The 17,407-nt window shown below is 38.0% G+C and overlaps 1 protein-coding gene across 1 annotated transcript in view; it reads left to right on the top strand.

Moving 5' to 3' along the window:
- Positions 1 to 175: 175 nt before the first annotated feature.
- Positions 176 to 17,407, top strand: part of frmpd2 (FERM and PDZ domain containing 2) — a 69,649-nt gene continuing 52,417 nt past the window's right edge. Inside the window, exons 1-10 of the mRNA XM_081393724.1 lie at positions 176 to 257; positions 4,999 to 5,120; positions 5,210 to 5,373; positions 7,073 to 7,138; positions 8,302 to 8,475; positions 12,010 to 12,079; positions 12,197 to 12,266; positions 13,211 to 13,349; positions 14,371 to 14,442; positions 14,749 to 14,923. Coding sequence (XP_081249850.1) covers positions 5,000 to 5,120; positions 5,210 to 5,373; positions 7,073 to 7,138; positions 8,302 to 8,475; positions 12,010 to 12,079; positions 12,197 to 12,266; positions 13,211 to 13,349; positions 14,371 to 14,442; positions 14,749 to 14,923 — 1,051 coding nt within the window. The 5' untranslated portion in view covers positions 176 to 257; position 4,999. The remainder of the gene's footprint in view (positions 258 to 4,998; positions 5,121 to 5,209; positions 5,374 to 7,072; positions 7,139 to 8,301; positions 8,476 to 12,009; positions 12,080 to 12,196; positions 12,267 to 13,210; positions 13,350 to 14,370; positions 14,443 to 14,748; positions 14,924 to 17,407) is intronic.

Here is a 17,407-nt window from a genome sequence, read left to right as displayed (position 1 = left end):
ACCGTAACTCTGCGTGAATGTGACGTGCGCAGTTTCTGCGTTCTTCCCGACGTCATCGATCGAGGTCGTGCGATGACGTCGCGTTTCTTGTGTACTACTGACTGTTGAAAGAAATCGCTATAGCTAGGCTTTCTTTTGTGTTTCTTGTTAGATTTCATAACTAACACAGAAACTAAACAAGAGAAGGAAATGAGTACATCGACATTTTACCTTCTAAAACCTTTGAGGATGTCAAGACTGGACAAGAAGTGAATAGGGTAAAAGTTTAACTTCCCCAGTACAGTTCATTAATCACAAATGTTAAATGTTGTTTACATATATACTACAAATACACATTATCTACTTAAATATGGACTAATTTGTAGAATGTGTGTTGACAGATAGTAGATTTAAAGCTGTTTACGTTAAGGAATTCTCTTTCTCTTTTGGATCAATACATAAAATCAGAAATTCTACAGCCTTAAAGAGAATAAATGTTTTTTTTTTACACAAATCAGGCGAATGATAATTGAACAAACCTGTAAAAGCTTATAAAATATAGATAGCAATAAATCTATAAAGTTTGGTGCATGAAAGTGCTGCCGAAGTGGAGATTTCTGAAGAAAAAAAATCATTTTTGAGAAAGCATCCTTTAAAGATATGTATTGTAATACTTAAATGTGTATTTTTGAGATGTTTTCTTTCACCTAGTCTGAAGAAAGACGTTGTGGAAGCAAAATAGCATTAGAAAATATGTTATAGTATAGAAACATGCATAAATTGTGTGTGTGTGTGTTTGTTTTAATGCATATTTACATACTTTTGCACTTGGAAAGCTGCATCCTATTATTTCTTTTTACAGGTCAATGCTGTGTGTATAATAATTCAATAATTAATGCGACAAAAGTAGGGCATTCGAGGGATATCCCTCTTAAACCTTTCAGTCATACATAACATTTATTATGAGATATTATATTATATTATATTATATATGCAGCATATTATGAGAATATACAGTACAGGACAGTAGTGAAACAGTCACGTTTCACATCTGTTGAGTTAGATTAGTGAAGGTCTGGGGGGGTCAGGGGGTTTGGACACACTGATTGGTCGCCCACTGGCCTTTTCTAATCCAATTGAGTTCTTATGGCAGGGCTCTAAGAATAGGACTAATTAAGCTAAAACACTGCTGTGACAACATTTCAATGGAGGAAATGCTCCTGGATAATAACCCGTGATATCGATAATTACAAAAGGAGTGTTTTTGTTGGTATGCAGTTGAGAGGGACAGAGCAAGATGCTTGAAAGGATTTTAACAGAGCAGAAGATATCCGGAGGACAACTCTGCGTATATCGAATGTAGAAAGGTAATCATGCTTTACAACTTGTCCTTGAACGTTTAACGTTACATAGTCATAGATAAATACAATGTCTTAGCACACGGAAATGTGGCAAGCACAGTATTAGTGGCGAACATAAAACTGGAATGAGATGGCCATCTTCTCTCTATTAAATATTTAACAGCATTAATAACAATTATTTATTTTCCCTTAGCAAAACGGTTTTGAACCCTCTGGCACAGTTATACCATTTACGGCAGGTACAATAATGAAGTTTGGAGTGTGTTTGCCTATTCATGGCAGTTATAATATCCTTTGCTTGAGAAACAGTAGGCTATTAGGCCTACATCTCATTCTTTTCAACACAACATTTACATATAGTCCAGACCAGATAGGTGATGCTTTTTTGCCAACGTTTATATTTCAGTGCAGAAGACTAGTTGAACTTGGTGCAAGTTTTTAATCACAGTATCATTCTGTCAAGAACAGACAAACATTCATTTCAAAATGTATACGGTTGAGGTGAATCTCTTGAAATTAGTGTATTGTAGTAAAGGAAATACCGTTTCGGTCATACTTTAGATTTGTGTCCAATTCTCACTATTAACTACGACTTTTGCCTCAATAAACTCCTAATTATTTCTTATTAATAGTTAGTAAGGTAGTTGTTAAGTTTAGGTGTTGGGTGATTAAGGGATGTAGAATATGATCATGAAGAATAAGGCATTCATATGTGCTTTATAAGTGCTAATAAACAGCCAATATCCTAGTAATATGCATGCTAATAAGCAACTAGTTAATAGTGAGAATTGGACCTTAAACTGAAGTGTTACCACTGTTTTTACTCCATGATTCAATGCAAGTGACAGTCCTGAGGGGCAAATCATGCTAATCCACTACGGAGACCAACCGGCATTTTACTGCATAAATGCAATTACAAATATATTCAAATCACTATAAACCAGTCTTATACAGTAGAACAAGAACAACTTTAAAGTAATACTGAAAATATTTAGACTCAACCTTTGTACTCTTTGAGCCTGCATACAACTGGGAAAAACCTCAGTCATTCTTTTGGAGGAAAATGTCATATGTTGTAACATACAGCATGGATGTCAATGACAACTGTCTTTTAATTAGCATTTTTATGGTGCTTTAACTTTAGTTAGAAGACACATTAGAGCAAATCCACCAGGCTCTGTCAAAGCCAATTACTAGAGGAGAAGTCTTACATGCAAGTGTGCAAACGTGATACTGACACGGTGAAGAGAAGATGTGCGTAGTGCTTTCTTACGTTCTATGCAAGCAAGGTAATTCCCCCAGTTAACTCCTGTGGTAAAGAGGTTAGCTGGAGACTGTGCTTTCGCTAATCATAGCTTGCAAATATACGCAAATGCAATGAAGGTTAGTGTAATGATGGACCTTTTAAAGTTTAGGTTGCAGTCATCTCAATTATGCTCACACTCTTGTCATTCCTGTGTAACACAAGAAGATGCTTAAACATGTGTCCATGCTTTTTCTCTAAAAAATGAAAGTCAACGGGGTCCAGTGTTGTTTTGGACCCCATTGACTTTCATATGGACACTCAAAATGGTACTCAAATATGTTGCTAGCTTATGGAAGTGAGTACTTGAGGAAAAAGTATGTGAATTAATGTGGATTTTCCATGAATTTCTGCATACGGTGGTCAATAAATTGGACCTGACCTACAAATAAGCAACAGCCAAGTTAAGTTTTTAACAAGAAGTTTTTACTTCTGCAAGTAAAACACAATGATATGTGAACAAACTCTGTAATGTTCTCAGTGAAGGGTGGAAAGAGTATGTGAACCCCTAGGCTGACGATGTCTCCAAAAGTTAGGCTAATTGGCATTACGAGTCAAAGAACCTGGAGTCTAAAGAAAGATTGAAGGTGTTTCCTTATAAACAAGGGAAAAACAGTTATGCAATCCAAGGGTTCCCTTAGGAAAATTGCTTAATTGAGTTGAATACGTACTTTGTAGTGTAGTTCAAATCTTAAAAGTATATTTAAAAAAAGAAAACTGACTGTTTCATAAGTACACCTTTAAAAAGTGTACATAATGTGAAAGTACATTTTGACTCATTACACAGTAAAAAATTATGAGTTATGAGCTATTATAAGTTATGACATTGCTTTAACTCATCAAAAAAGTGCAGTATTTTTCTTTTTTATGTTATACAAGTGTCAGAAAGTAGATGTAATTTAAGTTGAAGTGACTTAAACATCCAAGTTGATTTTACTTAACGCACCCACCTTTTTTTACAATGTAAGTTTGATAATCTTTGTCATGCTTTACTAGAGAAGTACACTAATTTTCATGTGTTGACTAACAGACCAAAGCACATACTTGATTCTAAAACTTGATTTAAAAATTACTTGATTATGATTTAACTGTAGTGTGTTATTTGATATTGCATTTAAATGATAACTGTTGCCAAAATTCAACCTAGGGTCTTTTTGACCTAGACCTAGACACAACATGAAACTTTGCTGGAAGTATCACCAGGGGCTCTACACATGAACTCGAGCATTGAGAACAGTGTTTGTGTACACAGAGTTTACTAAAAGGAAGATTTTGAACAACTTGCCGTAGCTGTGTCCGCCGACATTTTGACCACCAAAAATAGTCGATCTCCGAATGTGAATGAACTGACTCAGAATTTTAGTATTGCTTCTTATATGAGCATCCTTTTTCAAATACAAGGTCAATATTGCTTTTCACTAACGACAAAACAACAACAAATTATCCGTGAATTTAGATGGAACTAAGCTTTAGGAGCTTTCCATCTTTACTCTTCTCCCTGTTACGTTGCATTCGGAGATTGACTATTTTTGACTGTCAAAATGCCGGCGGACACAACTACAGTGAGTTGTTCAAAATCTTTATTTTTAGTAAACTCTGTGTACACAATGTTCTCAATGCTGGAGTTCATGTGTAGAGCCTTTGGTGATACTTCCAGCAAAGTTTCATGTTGTGTCAAGCCTCCTTAGTGTTTTAAAAATAGCGATTTTTGATGCTATCATAGTCGTGCCCCAAGCACTCCCATTCAAAAGGCAATTTGACCGAAAACGAAAATACGGTCAAGCTTTTTATGCTTTTAAACGAAAGTCTGCCTAGGCTAGATTATCAAAAAGACCCTAGGTTGCATTTTGGCGACAGTTATCCTTTAAAGTTAATATATTTTGAATGTACTAAATTTCAACTTCATCACTACAAATGTGTAGCTAACATAAATATATATAAAAATATAGTAAATGAAATAACCATGACATACAAGTTACAACAGAAATGGCATAAAGTATATTTTAGTTTGCCATAAATGCTAGTCAGTGCATTCAGCAGTATACTTTAACCACAGACAAATGAAGTACATTTTAAATAACATAACGATCAAAAAAGCACTCTTAAGTTCAACTAACTGCATTTAATATGAATTTAAACTATAACACATTTTCATTTAATTGTAAATAACATGCAATTAAGTGTCTGAAAACATTACATTCAGTTCACACTTTTAAAGTGTATTAATTCCATACTCTTTTTAAAAGTATGCTAAAGTGTAGGAAGGGAAGGAAAACCAGTTATGAAATCCAGCTCAACCTTTTCATACATGTGTGCGCTGTTGTAATGTGCTTGTGTGTGTTTTGCGTCTGGCAGAATGAGCATGTTTGTGACCCTGGCGGAAGTGCTGGAGTCACGAGGAGCACCTCTGGAGGAGGTCGAGGTCTGGGCTCTCCTCCTAGGGGCTGCAGAAGTCTTGATAGACATCTCCAGTAAAGGTAGAACGCTCTTTCAACTCTTTTTTCATGCTCTTATCCATCATTGCCAACATAATCTGTCAACATTGTACCTCCTTCCCTTCATCCAGATCCTGGTAACATGTGCTGTGTCATCAGCCCCGGCTCCATGCTCCTTTCTGCAGTCGGCAGGATTGCCTTCAAGACCTGTGGCCGATCTGAGGCCGTGGGATCCTTCACTTCCCCAGAACTGTCACAGAGCAACACTTCCCCCAGGACACAGGCCACAGAGAAGGTGAGTTGGCCTACAATTATGGTAGATAGCCTGACCTTCTTCCTGAATGTTAAAGGGATAGTTCACCCAAAAATGAAAATTCTGTCAGTAATTACTCTCCCTCATGTTGTTCCAACCCTGTAAGACTTTCGTTCATCTTCGGAACACAAATTAAGATATTTTTGATGAAATCTGAGAGCTGTCTCACTTGATAAATCGATATCTGCCATCCCAGAAAAGTTAGTAAAGACATCGTTAAAAGTCCAAGTGACTACAGTGGCTCAACCTTAAGTTTATCAAGCGACGAGAATACTTGTTGTGCGGAAGAAAACACACAAAAATAACGACTTTATTCAACTATTAATTTTCTTCTGTGTGTCTCTGAGTGAGTTCACGGAGTGTAACAGCGCAGCGCTTCTGGGTTGTACGTCAGAACGGAGGCTCACTATTGGCCGACGCTGGACATGTGTGTGATGTGTGTGATGCTGGCCACGAAACCCAAAGTTTTTGGGTGAACTAAACCTTCAAAGGATTAGTTCACTTCACAATTAAAATTTCCTGATTATTTACTCACCCCCACATCATCCAAGATGTTTATGTCTTTCTTTCTTCAGTCGAAAAGAAATTAAAGGGGTGCTATAATGACCTTTTCACAAGATGTAAAATAAGTCTCTGATGTCCCCAGAGTGTGTATGTGAAGTTTTAGCTCAAAATACCCCACAGATATTTTTATATAGCATGTTAAAATGGTCACTTTTTGAGGGTGAGCAAAAACACACCGTTTTGTGTCTGTTCCTTTAAATGCAAATGAGCTACTGCTCCCGGCGCAGGGGGCGGAGCTACAACAGCTTGTGTCCTTTTACCACACACACATGCATTGGAAATTTCTAAAACTTTTAGCCTTTTATGTTCAAACCAAAGTCAGAAAGATGGAGAGACTCAAGAAGAAATGACATGTAGACAACATTTCTGAATGCTTAATTGGTGAATTTGTGTAGTGTGTGTAGTATGTGTAGTTATCTTCTAGTCATTGATTAGCACTGAATCGCATTCCAGGGGGCGGGGTTTATGTAAATTCTAGGGTCGGTGATGTCACTAACCCGGGAGGAATGTGGTGTAGTCTCTACCAGCCGTTTGTTGTAGTCCTTAAAAAATGTTTTCTTTAAAAGCAAATATCTCCCTTTGCTTTGAACTTTGAGCGTTGTAACTTTATTTATGCTCAAACAGCAACATTACACAAATCATATTCAACCACCTCTTTAAGGTTTTTGAGGAAACATTCCAGGATTTTTTCCAGGGACCGACGGGTAGAAGGTCCAATTGTGACCTTTCAACGTGATGATGACGTAATGCTTGGCTTATCGCAGAGCTAGTGCAAGACGAGCATTTGTGGTTAAAAAGTATATAAATTGTTTGGCTAGATACGACTCTTATTCCTCGGCTGGGATCGTGTAAAAACTTTGAAGCTGCACTGAAACTGCAGTTAGGACCTTCAAACTGTTGGACCCCATTGAAGTCCATTATATGGAGAAAAATCCTGGAATGTTTTCCTCAAAAACCTTAATTTCTTTTCGACTGAAGAAAGAAAGACATGAACATCTTGGATGACGTGGGGGTGAGTAAATTATCAGGAAATTTGAATTCTGAAGTGAAGTAGAAGATGCACTTGTCAAGCATGGTGTATGGCAAATAATTCAGCATTTATTTGCTCTGATTATAGATGGTGGTTTACTCACTAGGCATGACTCTCTATTGGGCAGTAGATTATCAACTTCCACAAAATCAGGTGGGTTCCTCTTCTACACAAAATCATCTGGTGGTCTTTGGTCATTTTAGACTGAAAATATTTAAAAAATGTAATTTAAATTTTTGGAATGGACCTGGACATGAATAGAAATAGAAAAGGCTAAATGGTCTATAAAAATCGTCACACTTGGGATCTTCACAGTCAAAAATGACTACCAAAAATTAAATAAATTGGGGAAATACATAAAGATATGAAAATACAATGCAATTTTTTAGGTACAATCTACAAATCAGCCACGATGAAGTACTCTTTGATAATGTCTAAATATATATCCAAATGTGAATCTATTAATTATGTCTGAAAATACTTGTATAGGCAACTTGGGAATACACAACCCCATTACGTATGTTTTCCTTATTTCTCCCACCAGATGGCACCAAACTGCTTGAAATCCCATCAAAATACAAAATATTAAAGGGGGGGTGAAACACTCATTTTCAGTCAATCTCATGTTAATCTTGAGTACCTATAGAGTAGTACTGCATCCTTCATATCTCCTGCGCTGTGATGATGGGCGAACTGCTTTCACTCTCTTGCTCTGGTCTACGGTTGCGCGCGCGCCCGCGCTCTTCCGATAGAAGTGCCCTTAGGACCCGTATAAGGAAATTCCGCCCCATCTGACGTCACACATGCCCATACTCGAAAAAACTTTCCGAAACTTGTGACAAACCGGAAGGAGCATTTTTGGCACAGAAATACTCCTTCAAACTTACAATTTAATTTTTGAAACTTTGTCCATGTTTAGCATGGGAATCCAACTCTTTAACAGTGTAAAAAACTCAGTATGCATGAAATAGCATTTCACCCCCCCCTTTAAAGAATAAACATTATTGAAGCAAACATTAGTACTTTTTTATCTTTTTTTTAAATTCAGCTTATTGTGTTCAGTCTGTTTTGTTCGCCGATGATCACAAGTGTGACCGTGAGGAATACCAGAGGGTAACATCAACATCAAATCAAATTGAACTCTTTTTGATGTCAGGAATCCCTCTTAAAATTAGCATTTATATTTATCAATGATCAAAACTAGCTAACGTCCAGAGCTTATTATTCTTCTCTTATTATTCTTCTATATTCTTCTTATTATTCTTTGAACACTTGTAAAACTCTTTGAACACTTATTGCACCTCGTCTCCCGCTAGCCTGTCCAGCTCAGCGACGACCTGAACAGCCTTTTACTGAGCATGTGCGAGGATGTGGCTCACAAACGGGTGAACCTCCTGACGTTGCTGGAGACGTGTGAACATCACCATAAGACTGCTGTCCTGGCCCGGCCAGAGAAAGCCATCAGACAGATGGCCGAGGATGTGCTGCAGGTAACGGTGCCGATCTACAGTGATTTAAACATATAATACAACACTAAAAGGGATACTTCACCGATTAGCATTACACTTTTGTATCAGTAGAGACCCGGTAGTATTTTCTAATGACCGTGCTTCCCCCCCTCATGTCCCCCTGAGACGAGAGATTTCTGTATTGTGTGTCTGAAAAAAAAAACCTCAGATGACGCAAAAATTGTCATCAGAGGCTTTTGTGTCCAGAGGCGAGAGACTCCAGCCAGTAGGAGGAGCTCGTCCCGCATGTCTTCAACCCGCCCATAGGGGGATCTCACCATAAAACGCAGTCTTTTCAGTTTCGAGTCGACTAGTAGCCTAGCTGTATCATTTCTCCCGATACTGCCCTCTGTAACCGGTAGGCGTGGCTTGGGAGTGTCCTCGTAGGGCAGCGAAGCAAGTGCATTCTGGGAGTTGTTGTCTTTCATCCACATGAGCCAAAAATACATTTTCTGGCTTTTCTCAGTCTAGTAGGCACCAACTTAATTTCAATATAATAAAATAATTTCACATTTCTACTACCGGTACATAAATGACCCAATTTAAATGCACATTCATCTTTCCAGTGGTGAAATATCCCTTTAAACAGCGTGAAAACACTACAGGGTGGGCCATTTATATGGATACACCGTAATAACATGGGAATGGTTGGTGATATTAAAGTCCTGTTTGTGGCACATTAGTATATGTGAGGGGGCAAACTCCACAAGATGGGTGGTGACCATGGTGGCCATTTAGAAGTCGGCCATCTTGGATACAACTTTTGTTTTTTCAATAGGAAGAGGGCCATGTGACACATCAAACTTATTGGTAATGTCACAAGAAAAACAATGGTGTGCTTGGTTTCAACGTAACTTTATTCGTTCATGAGTTATTTACAAGTTTCTAACCACTTATAAAATGTGTTCAATGTGCTGCCCATTGTGTTGGATTGTCAATGCAACCCTGTTCTCCCACTCTTTACACACTGAATGGCCCCCAAGGTCTCCCGATCTGACCCCCTTAGACTTTTATCTTTGGGGTCATCTGAAGGCAATTGTCTATGGTGTGAAGATACGAGATGTGCAGCACCTGAAACTAGGGGTGTGCGATATGACGATTTTTGATCGTGGGCGATTAAAATGTCTCCACGATCTGCTTTTGAAGAAATATCGTAGAATCGTGCATTAGCCTATATCTGTTCTGGCGCCTCTGTCCCAACATATTGAACAACGCGACGTATATTCACATAAAATGTTAACGCAATGGAACGGGACACTGCAGTTCACAAAAGTTCATAATTTGCATGTGCTTTAATGCCTTGTCGGTTAAACATTTAATTTGCGCGCTGATGCGCTGTTCTAACGTGTGTGTTCCTCAGCGCGTACATGTGAAGCTCACATGCACTAAAAGCCTGTCTACCAGCGCCTGGATACTGGACTAGTTATCTTTCGAGTCTTATTGTGCTTATACTGTTAAATACGCACAAGGTTTACATAAAGTCGTTTATGTCTAAAGTGAAAGCAAACTTGAGAAAATGGAGAGAAAATCTGCTTGTCTAATGCGTGTATATTAGACGCGTCGCGCGCAACTCTTAAAGAGACAGTAGCAATAGTAAACACGCTGTCGCTTGTCCTTAAAGGGATAGTAATTAAAAAAAATAAAAATTATCTCATCATTTACGCACTAATGTTGTTCCAAACCTGTATTCATTTCCTTCTAATATTTTATAATATTTTTCTAATATTAATATTTTGAAGAATGTTGCTATCCAAACAGTAGCTGGTCCCCATTGACTTCCATAGGAGAAAAATATAGTGAAGTCACTGGGGTACATCAACTGTTTGGTTACCCACATTCTTCCAAATAACTTTTATTTTCAACAGAAGAAAGAAACTTATTCGAGTTTAAAACAACTTGAGAGAGTAAATTATGATAATTTGAATTTTTAGGAGAACTATCCCTTTAATGTTAATAAAACAACAAAATGCAAAGAGAAAATCACTCACTGCTCTTGACTGATAACTTTAATAGTAGCTTTAATAAGAATCAATGTTTAATTTATACAGTGAAGTCTGTTTTGTTTTATTTTCATATTTGTTCATTTAATTACTTTCTTCAATGCTACTGTTAAATACACCTACTGTAGCTGAAAACATAAAACACTGTTTAGCCTATTTAATTTGTATATTAAGTTGTGTATGTGTAATGCGTATCTGTGATCTTAATATTTAATAACAAAGAAAATAATGACAAATATTTTTATCTTTGCCCCTGTCTGCCATTTATTTATTTTTTTGTTACCTAAGGTTTTGTTTTTAGAATATGGACATTAGATTGGCTGTAATGCTAAGTCACAAAATAGTAAAACCAACATAAAAAGAATCGTGATAAAATCGTTAATCGTGATTTTCCTGAAAAAAATCGTGATATGATATTTTTGCCATATCGCCCACCCCTACCTGAAACTACGGATACTGGATGCCTGTGCTGGCATTTCTCCTGCGGTGTTGCTATCAGTGTGTGAAGAGTGGGAGAACAGGGTTGCATTGACAATCCAACACAATGGGCAGCACATTGAACACATTTTATAAGTGGTCAGAAACTTGTAAATAACTCATGAACGAATAAAGTTACGTTGAAACCAAGCACACCATTGTTTTTCTTGTGACATTACCAATAAGTTTGATGTGTCACATGGCCCTCTTCCTATTGAAAAAACAAAAGTTGTATCCAACATGGCCGACTTCTAAATGGCCACCATGGTCACCACCCATCTTGAGGAGTTTGCCCCCTCACATATACTAATGTGCCACAAACAGGACTTTAATATCACCAACCATTCCCATGTTATTACGGTGTATCCATATAAATGGCCCACCCTGTAGATTACCAGCTAGCACTGAAACAATGTTTTCAGACACTTAATTGCAAGTTATTTACAATTAAATGGAAATGTATTATAATTTACGTTCCTGCGCTTCTATCATGTTTCATGTTTCAACCCTCTAGTTGGATTATCTTTGTTTTCATTTTTAATAAATACTGCTGCAACTGGATTTACACCTCTCTTCGCTCCTGCTTACACGTTACAGAGTGCATATTCAGTCAGTACATTTAAGAATTTTAAATAAAGCTTAATAAAACATTTTGTATACATTTTAATGGATGAAGGGAATGGACCATTTCTGTTTATGTGATTCGTATTTCTAAATTTTTAATTTATGAGTAGGAACAACTTTTTTTTTTTACTCATTTAAAATTCTTAATCGATAATATGAATAATATGTAAGGATTATTCAATTCAGTTTGATGGAATTTTACTATACAACTGAAATTCGTAAATCTTAAAAACCATCTTTACCAAAATAATTTTTTTGAGTGTAGGTTCACTAAAAGTTCTGTTTATCTTACATATTTTAGTGTTTGTAATGGAAATATTTTAAAACAATGTATGCAGCTTTCCTTTTGAATACGGATCTGACATAATTACTTAACAATAATAGTTGCTGAGCACCATTTTTTTTTTTTTTCTAGGGTGAAAAAAACCCAAATGATTCAGCTCATCTCATAGACCGAAGCCAGATGGTTAGAGAAAGACTTCGGGGTATGTTTCTCAAAAGTCATTATTTGATCAACTGAAGTTTTTTAAATAACCTCACCAAGTGGCTTTTCTCTTAAAATGAAAGCAAACACTGTCGTATACCATCTTTATATCCTTTAGGTGCTTCCTGTCAGAACTCAGTTTGGCCTCTGAAAGGGAACAGCACACCGTCACCAGCAGACTTCAGCAGGTGAGTGGCACTCGACTCATACATTTAACATCATGAAAAACAAAAGTAAGGCAGGACTTGATTTTATCCACTGGGAATTGACTGGATCATGGAAAGTGGGAGATCAGAATGATTGTTGGATGGGAGGAGTTTTGTGTCATAATTCAAGGAAAGCTGCCATTTCCAGACCCATTTTGATAAAAGATTATGAAGACCAAGTTTATTTAATTTAAAGTGATTTGCACTGATGAATTACAGTTTATCAATTTTAATTTTATGTTGACTTTTATAATTTAATTGAGCTTATGTGCATTTATTCCTGTCTCTAATTTAAATAAGATGAGGAAATAATTTGTTACACCATAAAAAAATAAGGTCCCATTGGTTAATGCATACATTTTTTACAGTATTTATTAATTTTTGTTAATGTTACTTAATAAAAATACAACTGTTTGTGTTAGTTCATGTGAGCTCAGGTCCATTAAATAACATTTATTGACATCGTTTTTTACTTATGTATTACTAAATGTTGAAATTGACATTAAATTGATGCTTTTTGAAGTGTTTTTCATCATTAACTAATGTAATTAATTAATGTTAAAGGGATAGTTCGCCGAAAAATGAAAAGTTGTTGTGACTAAAGAACATTAACCTGTGTGAGTTTCTTTCTTCTACTGAACACAAAAAAAGATATTTTATGGAATGTTGGTAACCGGACAGTTGACGTAGCCATTGACTTCCATAGTATTTTTTTTTTCTACTGGCTACCACCAACTATTTGATTCCCAACATTCTTTAAAATATCATCTTTTGTGTTCAGCAGAAGAAAGAAACAGGTTTGGAACAATTTGGTGAGTAAATGGTGACAGAATTTTCATTTTTGGGTGAACTATCCCTTTAACAGATTGTAAAGTGTTACCAAAGGTTTTAATTAAGATCTAAATTCACTGCTATTTGTCTTCTAGAAGTCATAGTTCACACCAAAGGAGCAGAAACAACACATGGCTGCCCCAAAGTCCTATTCTTGATAGACGGCGTCAGTTCAACTCAAGGCCAAATCAGTTGTTTGGCTCTTCATTTAGCCTTAATGAACGGAAAATAAAGGTAGGGAAGTAAGGGTCAGATTTACAGGGCAAATTAACGTGAGAGCTTAATCCCTTAAAAGTGCAAATGGGAGTGGAAAGTTCTGCGAGTGATTTACTGACACTGCACACATTAAATAACACAGACGCAGCCCGATCATTTCCATAATGACCAACGCAATCAAGAGCAGCGCAAATTCGCGTAGGGTTGCAATTTGCAAACAAGCAGGCCGGATCTGGGCTGACGCTGTTTCTGCCTGGGTTGAAGTCCCCAAGGAATCAAGTTTTTTTGGTTTTAGTATGAATATATTAGCCTTAAGGTTATCTATATAAGATATAAGCAGTCTCCACAGACCCATTTGAATTCTACCAATTCAAATAAATCACCAACATACATTACACACTTTTCAAACTACACATCCTCAGCATGATTATAATCACTGTTTTGCTTTAGTAACAGTTTCATATTAAATCTAAAAGGGGAATCTATTAGACTGTGGCTATCATAAGCTGTCAAATGCGGCTTTACCAAGCTCAACAGCTCTGGCCGAGCTTGTTTAAATGTAAATGTAAATGTTTGTTAAAAATATGCTCGATATGTCCCACCATGTCTTCCTGTTTCCTGGGAAATTACATCAGCTCACTGAACAACGCTGCGCATTTCAAGGCACTTCAGTGGGACTTACTGTTTTTGGGCATTAAATAATGACACAAACACCAGTAAATTGACGAGCGCAAACCCTAGTAAATCACGTAGCATGATTCATCTAAATATCTTCATCCGAGAAATATTGCGTCTGAAAGGGAAACGCCTACAAATGCATATGCAATAAAATCAGCCGTAAAAATGAACCCTGTTCACGCCTTTTCTGCATGTCTTCAGTAAATCCCGACAGTAGTTTTTTAACGGCAAAAGAGGGTTTGCGCTGGAGCAAGCTGTTAGTAAATCTGCCCTGAATGTCCCCTTATTATTACATATCTCTTGGCTTATAAATTGTACCGTTGAGGATTTTTGACTGTTTCTTGTGTGTGGTCGTTCTCAGGATACGGGTCCAGAGTTCATCAGAATGCTGGAGGAGCCTCTCGTCGTTTTAGAGCTGCCTAATTCTATTGTGGTCAGTTTGATATCCTTAGAGCAAGAGTTTTGGCTGTACACCAAAGTGAAATTGGCAGCCTGGGTAAGAAGGATCAGTTATGTGTGCTGATTTCCCTTCTCTCTGTCTCTCTCTCTCTCTCTCTCTCTCTCTCTCTCTCTCTCTCTCTCTCTCTCTCTCTCTCTCTCTCTCTCTCTCTCTCTCTCTCTCTCTCTCTCTCTCTCTCTCTCTCTCTCTCTCTCTCTCTCTCTCTCTCTCTCTCTCTCTCTCTCTCTCTCTCTCTCTCTCTCTCTCTCTCTCTCTCTCTCTCTCTCTCTCTCTGAACAGTCAAACAAAGGGCGTTCAAGTTCAAACCACAGGGACTTGAGAGTTATGATGCCAAATGGACAGAACATTCTGCTCAAGTGTGACGTCAAGTCCAGAGGAGGAGACGTGTTTGATATGATCATCGCTCATGCAAACCTTGTGGAACATTTTTACTTTGGCCTTGCATATAGTGATGGTAATTTACCCCATGTATTAATATTAATTTACTATTATAGTTTTTATTAATTCTATATATATATATATTATATATATATATATTCCATTTTAATTTTAGTTAAATATTTATTCATTTTGTTTTGTTTTTAAATATGTCTATATTTATTCATCTTTATTTCAGTTTTAGTTATTTTGAGAAGGGTCTGGCTGCAGACCTGCACTTGCACGCTCAGACCTGTGCTGTGTTCCAGTCCAGAATTATCATGCCCTTCACTTGCTAACTTCCCTCCGTCTCGTTCACTCGGATGTACGTCATTGCGATTTGCGAGTGCCCACTACTGGCGGAAACTGCAATGGGCTTGTTTTCCTCCTGTATGTCCTATTTTTGAATAAAAAAATAAAAAAATTGCAATGGGCTGAATTGGAACGTCCTAAGCCCTTGAATCAGCTGTGTAGTTGATTTATTATTTACATTTGTTTCCCCTTTAAGAATTTTTTTAATACAGCATCCAAATGTATATATGGTGTTTGGGTTGTTTTCAATTAAAAAAAATAGAATTAATATATCATAGAGTTGTTTGTTGTGGTGGTGATTAGACGAGATATGTGGTGACGTCACAATCGTACTGCATTGTGGGACATATAGGTGCCTGAAGTTAGGGTGACCAGACGTCCCGAAAAATTCCGGACAGTCCCGAAATCTAAGCTGTTGTCCCGAATCCCGAATTATACTAAATCAAATTCATGAGTAGTTATTGTCTGATAAAACATTAAAAACTGTCCGTGGAGGTTGAGTCGTCCTGCAGCCAGCCCCCGCCGGCTGCTCATTGGCTGCAGCATCTTTTTTTCTTCTTTTTTTAAAGTTCTACAAAGATACCGTAGGCGCGAATTAAAATGCATTGATAAGCGAGCGCGAGTTGTCGCAGCTGCGAGTACAGTGAATGTGCAGCAGGCAGCCAGTCGTAAAGGAGTGATTGATTGGTCGCGGCACTGTGTGCAAAAAAAAACTTCGGCCTAATGTCTGATGTTGGGTTACACAAAGCAAATCATCTACACAATTATTATTATTTTTTTTTTATTATTTAATGACCGACAATTTCGTCATAATAATAATTTTGGCATAAGGCTTATTAGCGTTAAGCCGCTTGTCCACCAGCGTCTGATCAATTTTTGTTCCGACGCGGCGCCTATGACGTTTTCGCTGCTTGGGGCCGGGGGTTTGTGTGTACTTTAAATATGAAACCATAGCAACGGCCATACACAAAGTCTCGCCGCCGAGTTTCCATTGGCTGCTGCCCCGCGTTTTGACGCTCTCATTTGGCTTAAAGCCGCTTGTCCACCAGCGTCGAGATTTCTGACGCGACGCCAAAGCCCATTCATTTCCTATGGAACTACGTCAGGCAGCAAAAACGCCCCCGCAAAGCATGATGGGTCGCGTCGCGTCGATTTGGTCAACAGCAGCGCGTCAAAAAAGTATCTCGGTGGATACTTTATGCAAATGAGAGCGTCAAAACGCGGGGCAGCAGCCAATGGAAACTCGGCGGCGAGACTTTGTGTATGGCCGTTGCTATGGTTTCATATTTATTCCAGCCCACAAACCCCGCACCCAAGCAGCGAAAACGTCACAGGCGTCGCGTCGGAACAAAAATGTATCGGACGCTGGTGGACAAGCGGCTTTAGACTATAACCTGAAATGTCTGATTTACGCACTGTTACAACAGTCTTTTTTTTTGGTCACAATGACATTTGAGTTCATGATTTTAATGTTGTTTTTTTTTGTGGCAGACTAATTATTAATGACAGACTGTTGATCTTTGAATAAAAATATGTTTGGTTCAGGTTTGAAAATTCATTTTATTATAGGCTATGTAGTCTAATATCATAGTAGGACTACGCCAAAACCTCCCCAAACAACCCCCCCCCCCCCCCATCCCGAATTTCAGCCAATCTCATTTGGTCACCCTATCTGAAGTGTACATATGAAGTAGACTCGCTCCCTCAGTCAAAATCGAGGGAGCGAGGGTCTGTCCATATCTACAGTCTATGGTCCATATAAACTTCCCTCGTCCACTTCATGAAGTGGAAAATGGCGGCGGGGATTCCCCCGAGGGGAAGTGCTTAGGGAAGTTCGCAAGTGCCGGTCTAAGGCCCTGTCCCAAATGGCGCACTTCATGCGGACTTTCGGTCTCGTGGACTTGAATTGCGCGTGCTCGCTGAGTCTACGAGTCCGTAGGCTGTCCCATTCAGCATTTTACCGCTCTGAAGTGTGCTCAGCAGCGCCCCCTTTGTACCCTTGAAGCGGTCTTCCGCGAAGCCCGCATAGATGTAGGCTTCACGCACTTTAACTACCCAGGAATCCTTGCAAAAGGCCAATCAGACAACAGATGGGAGGAGATTTTACTCACGGATAATTGTTGACATGGCTGAGAAGAAAATATTACGGTTTTTATGACCTAAATGCACATTTTACCAGTTGTTACAGTACCTACAGTTTATACAAACA

Source organism: Scardinius erythrophthalmus (assembly GCF_964197995.2).
Source record: "Scardinius erythrophthalmus genome assembly, chromosome: 18".
Taxonomy (NCBI): Eukaryota; Metazoa; Chordata; class Actinopteri; order Cypriniformes; family Leuciscidae; genus Scardinius; species Scardinius erythrophthalmus.
This window is presented reverse-complemented; position numbering and strand designations above follow the sequence as displayed.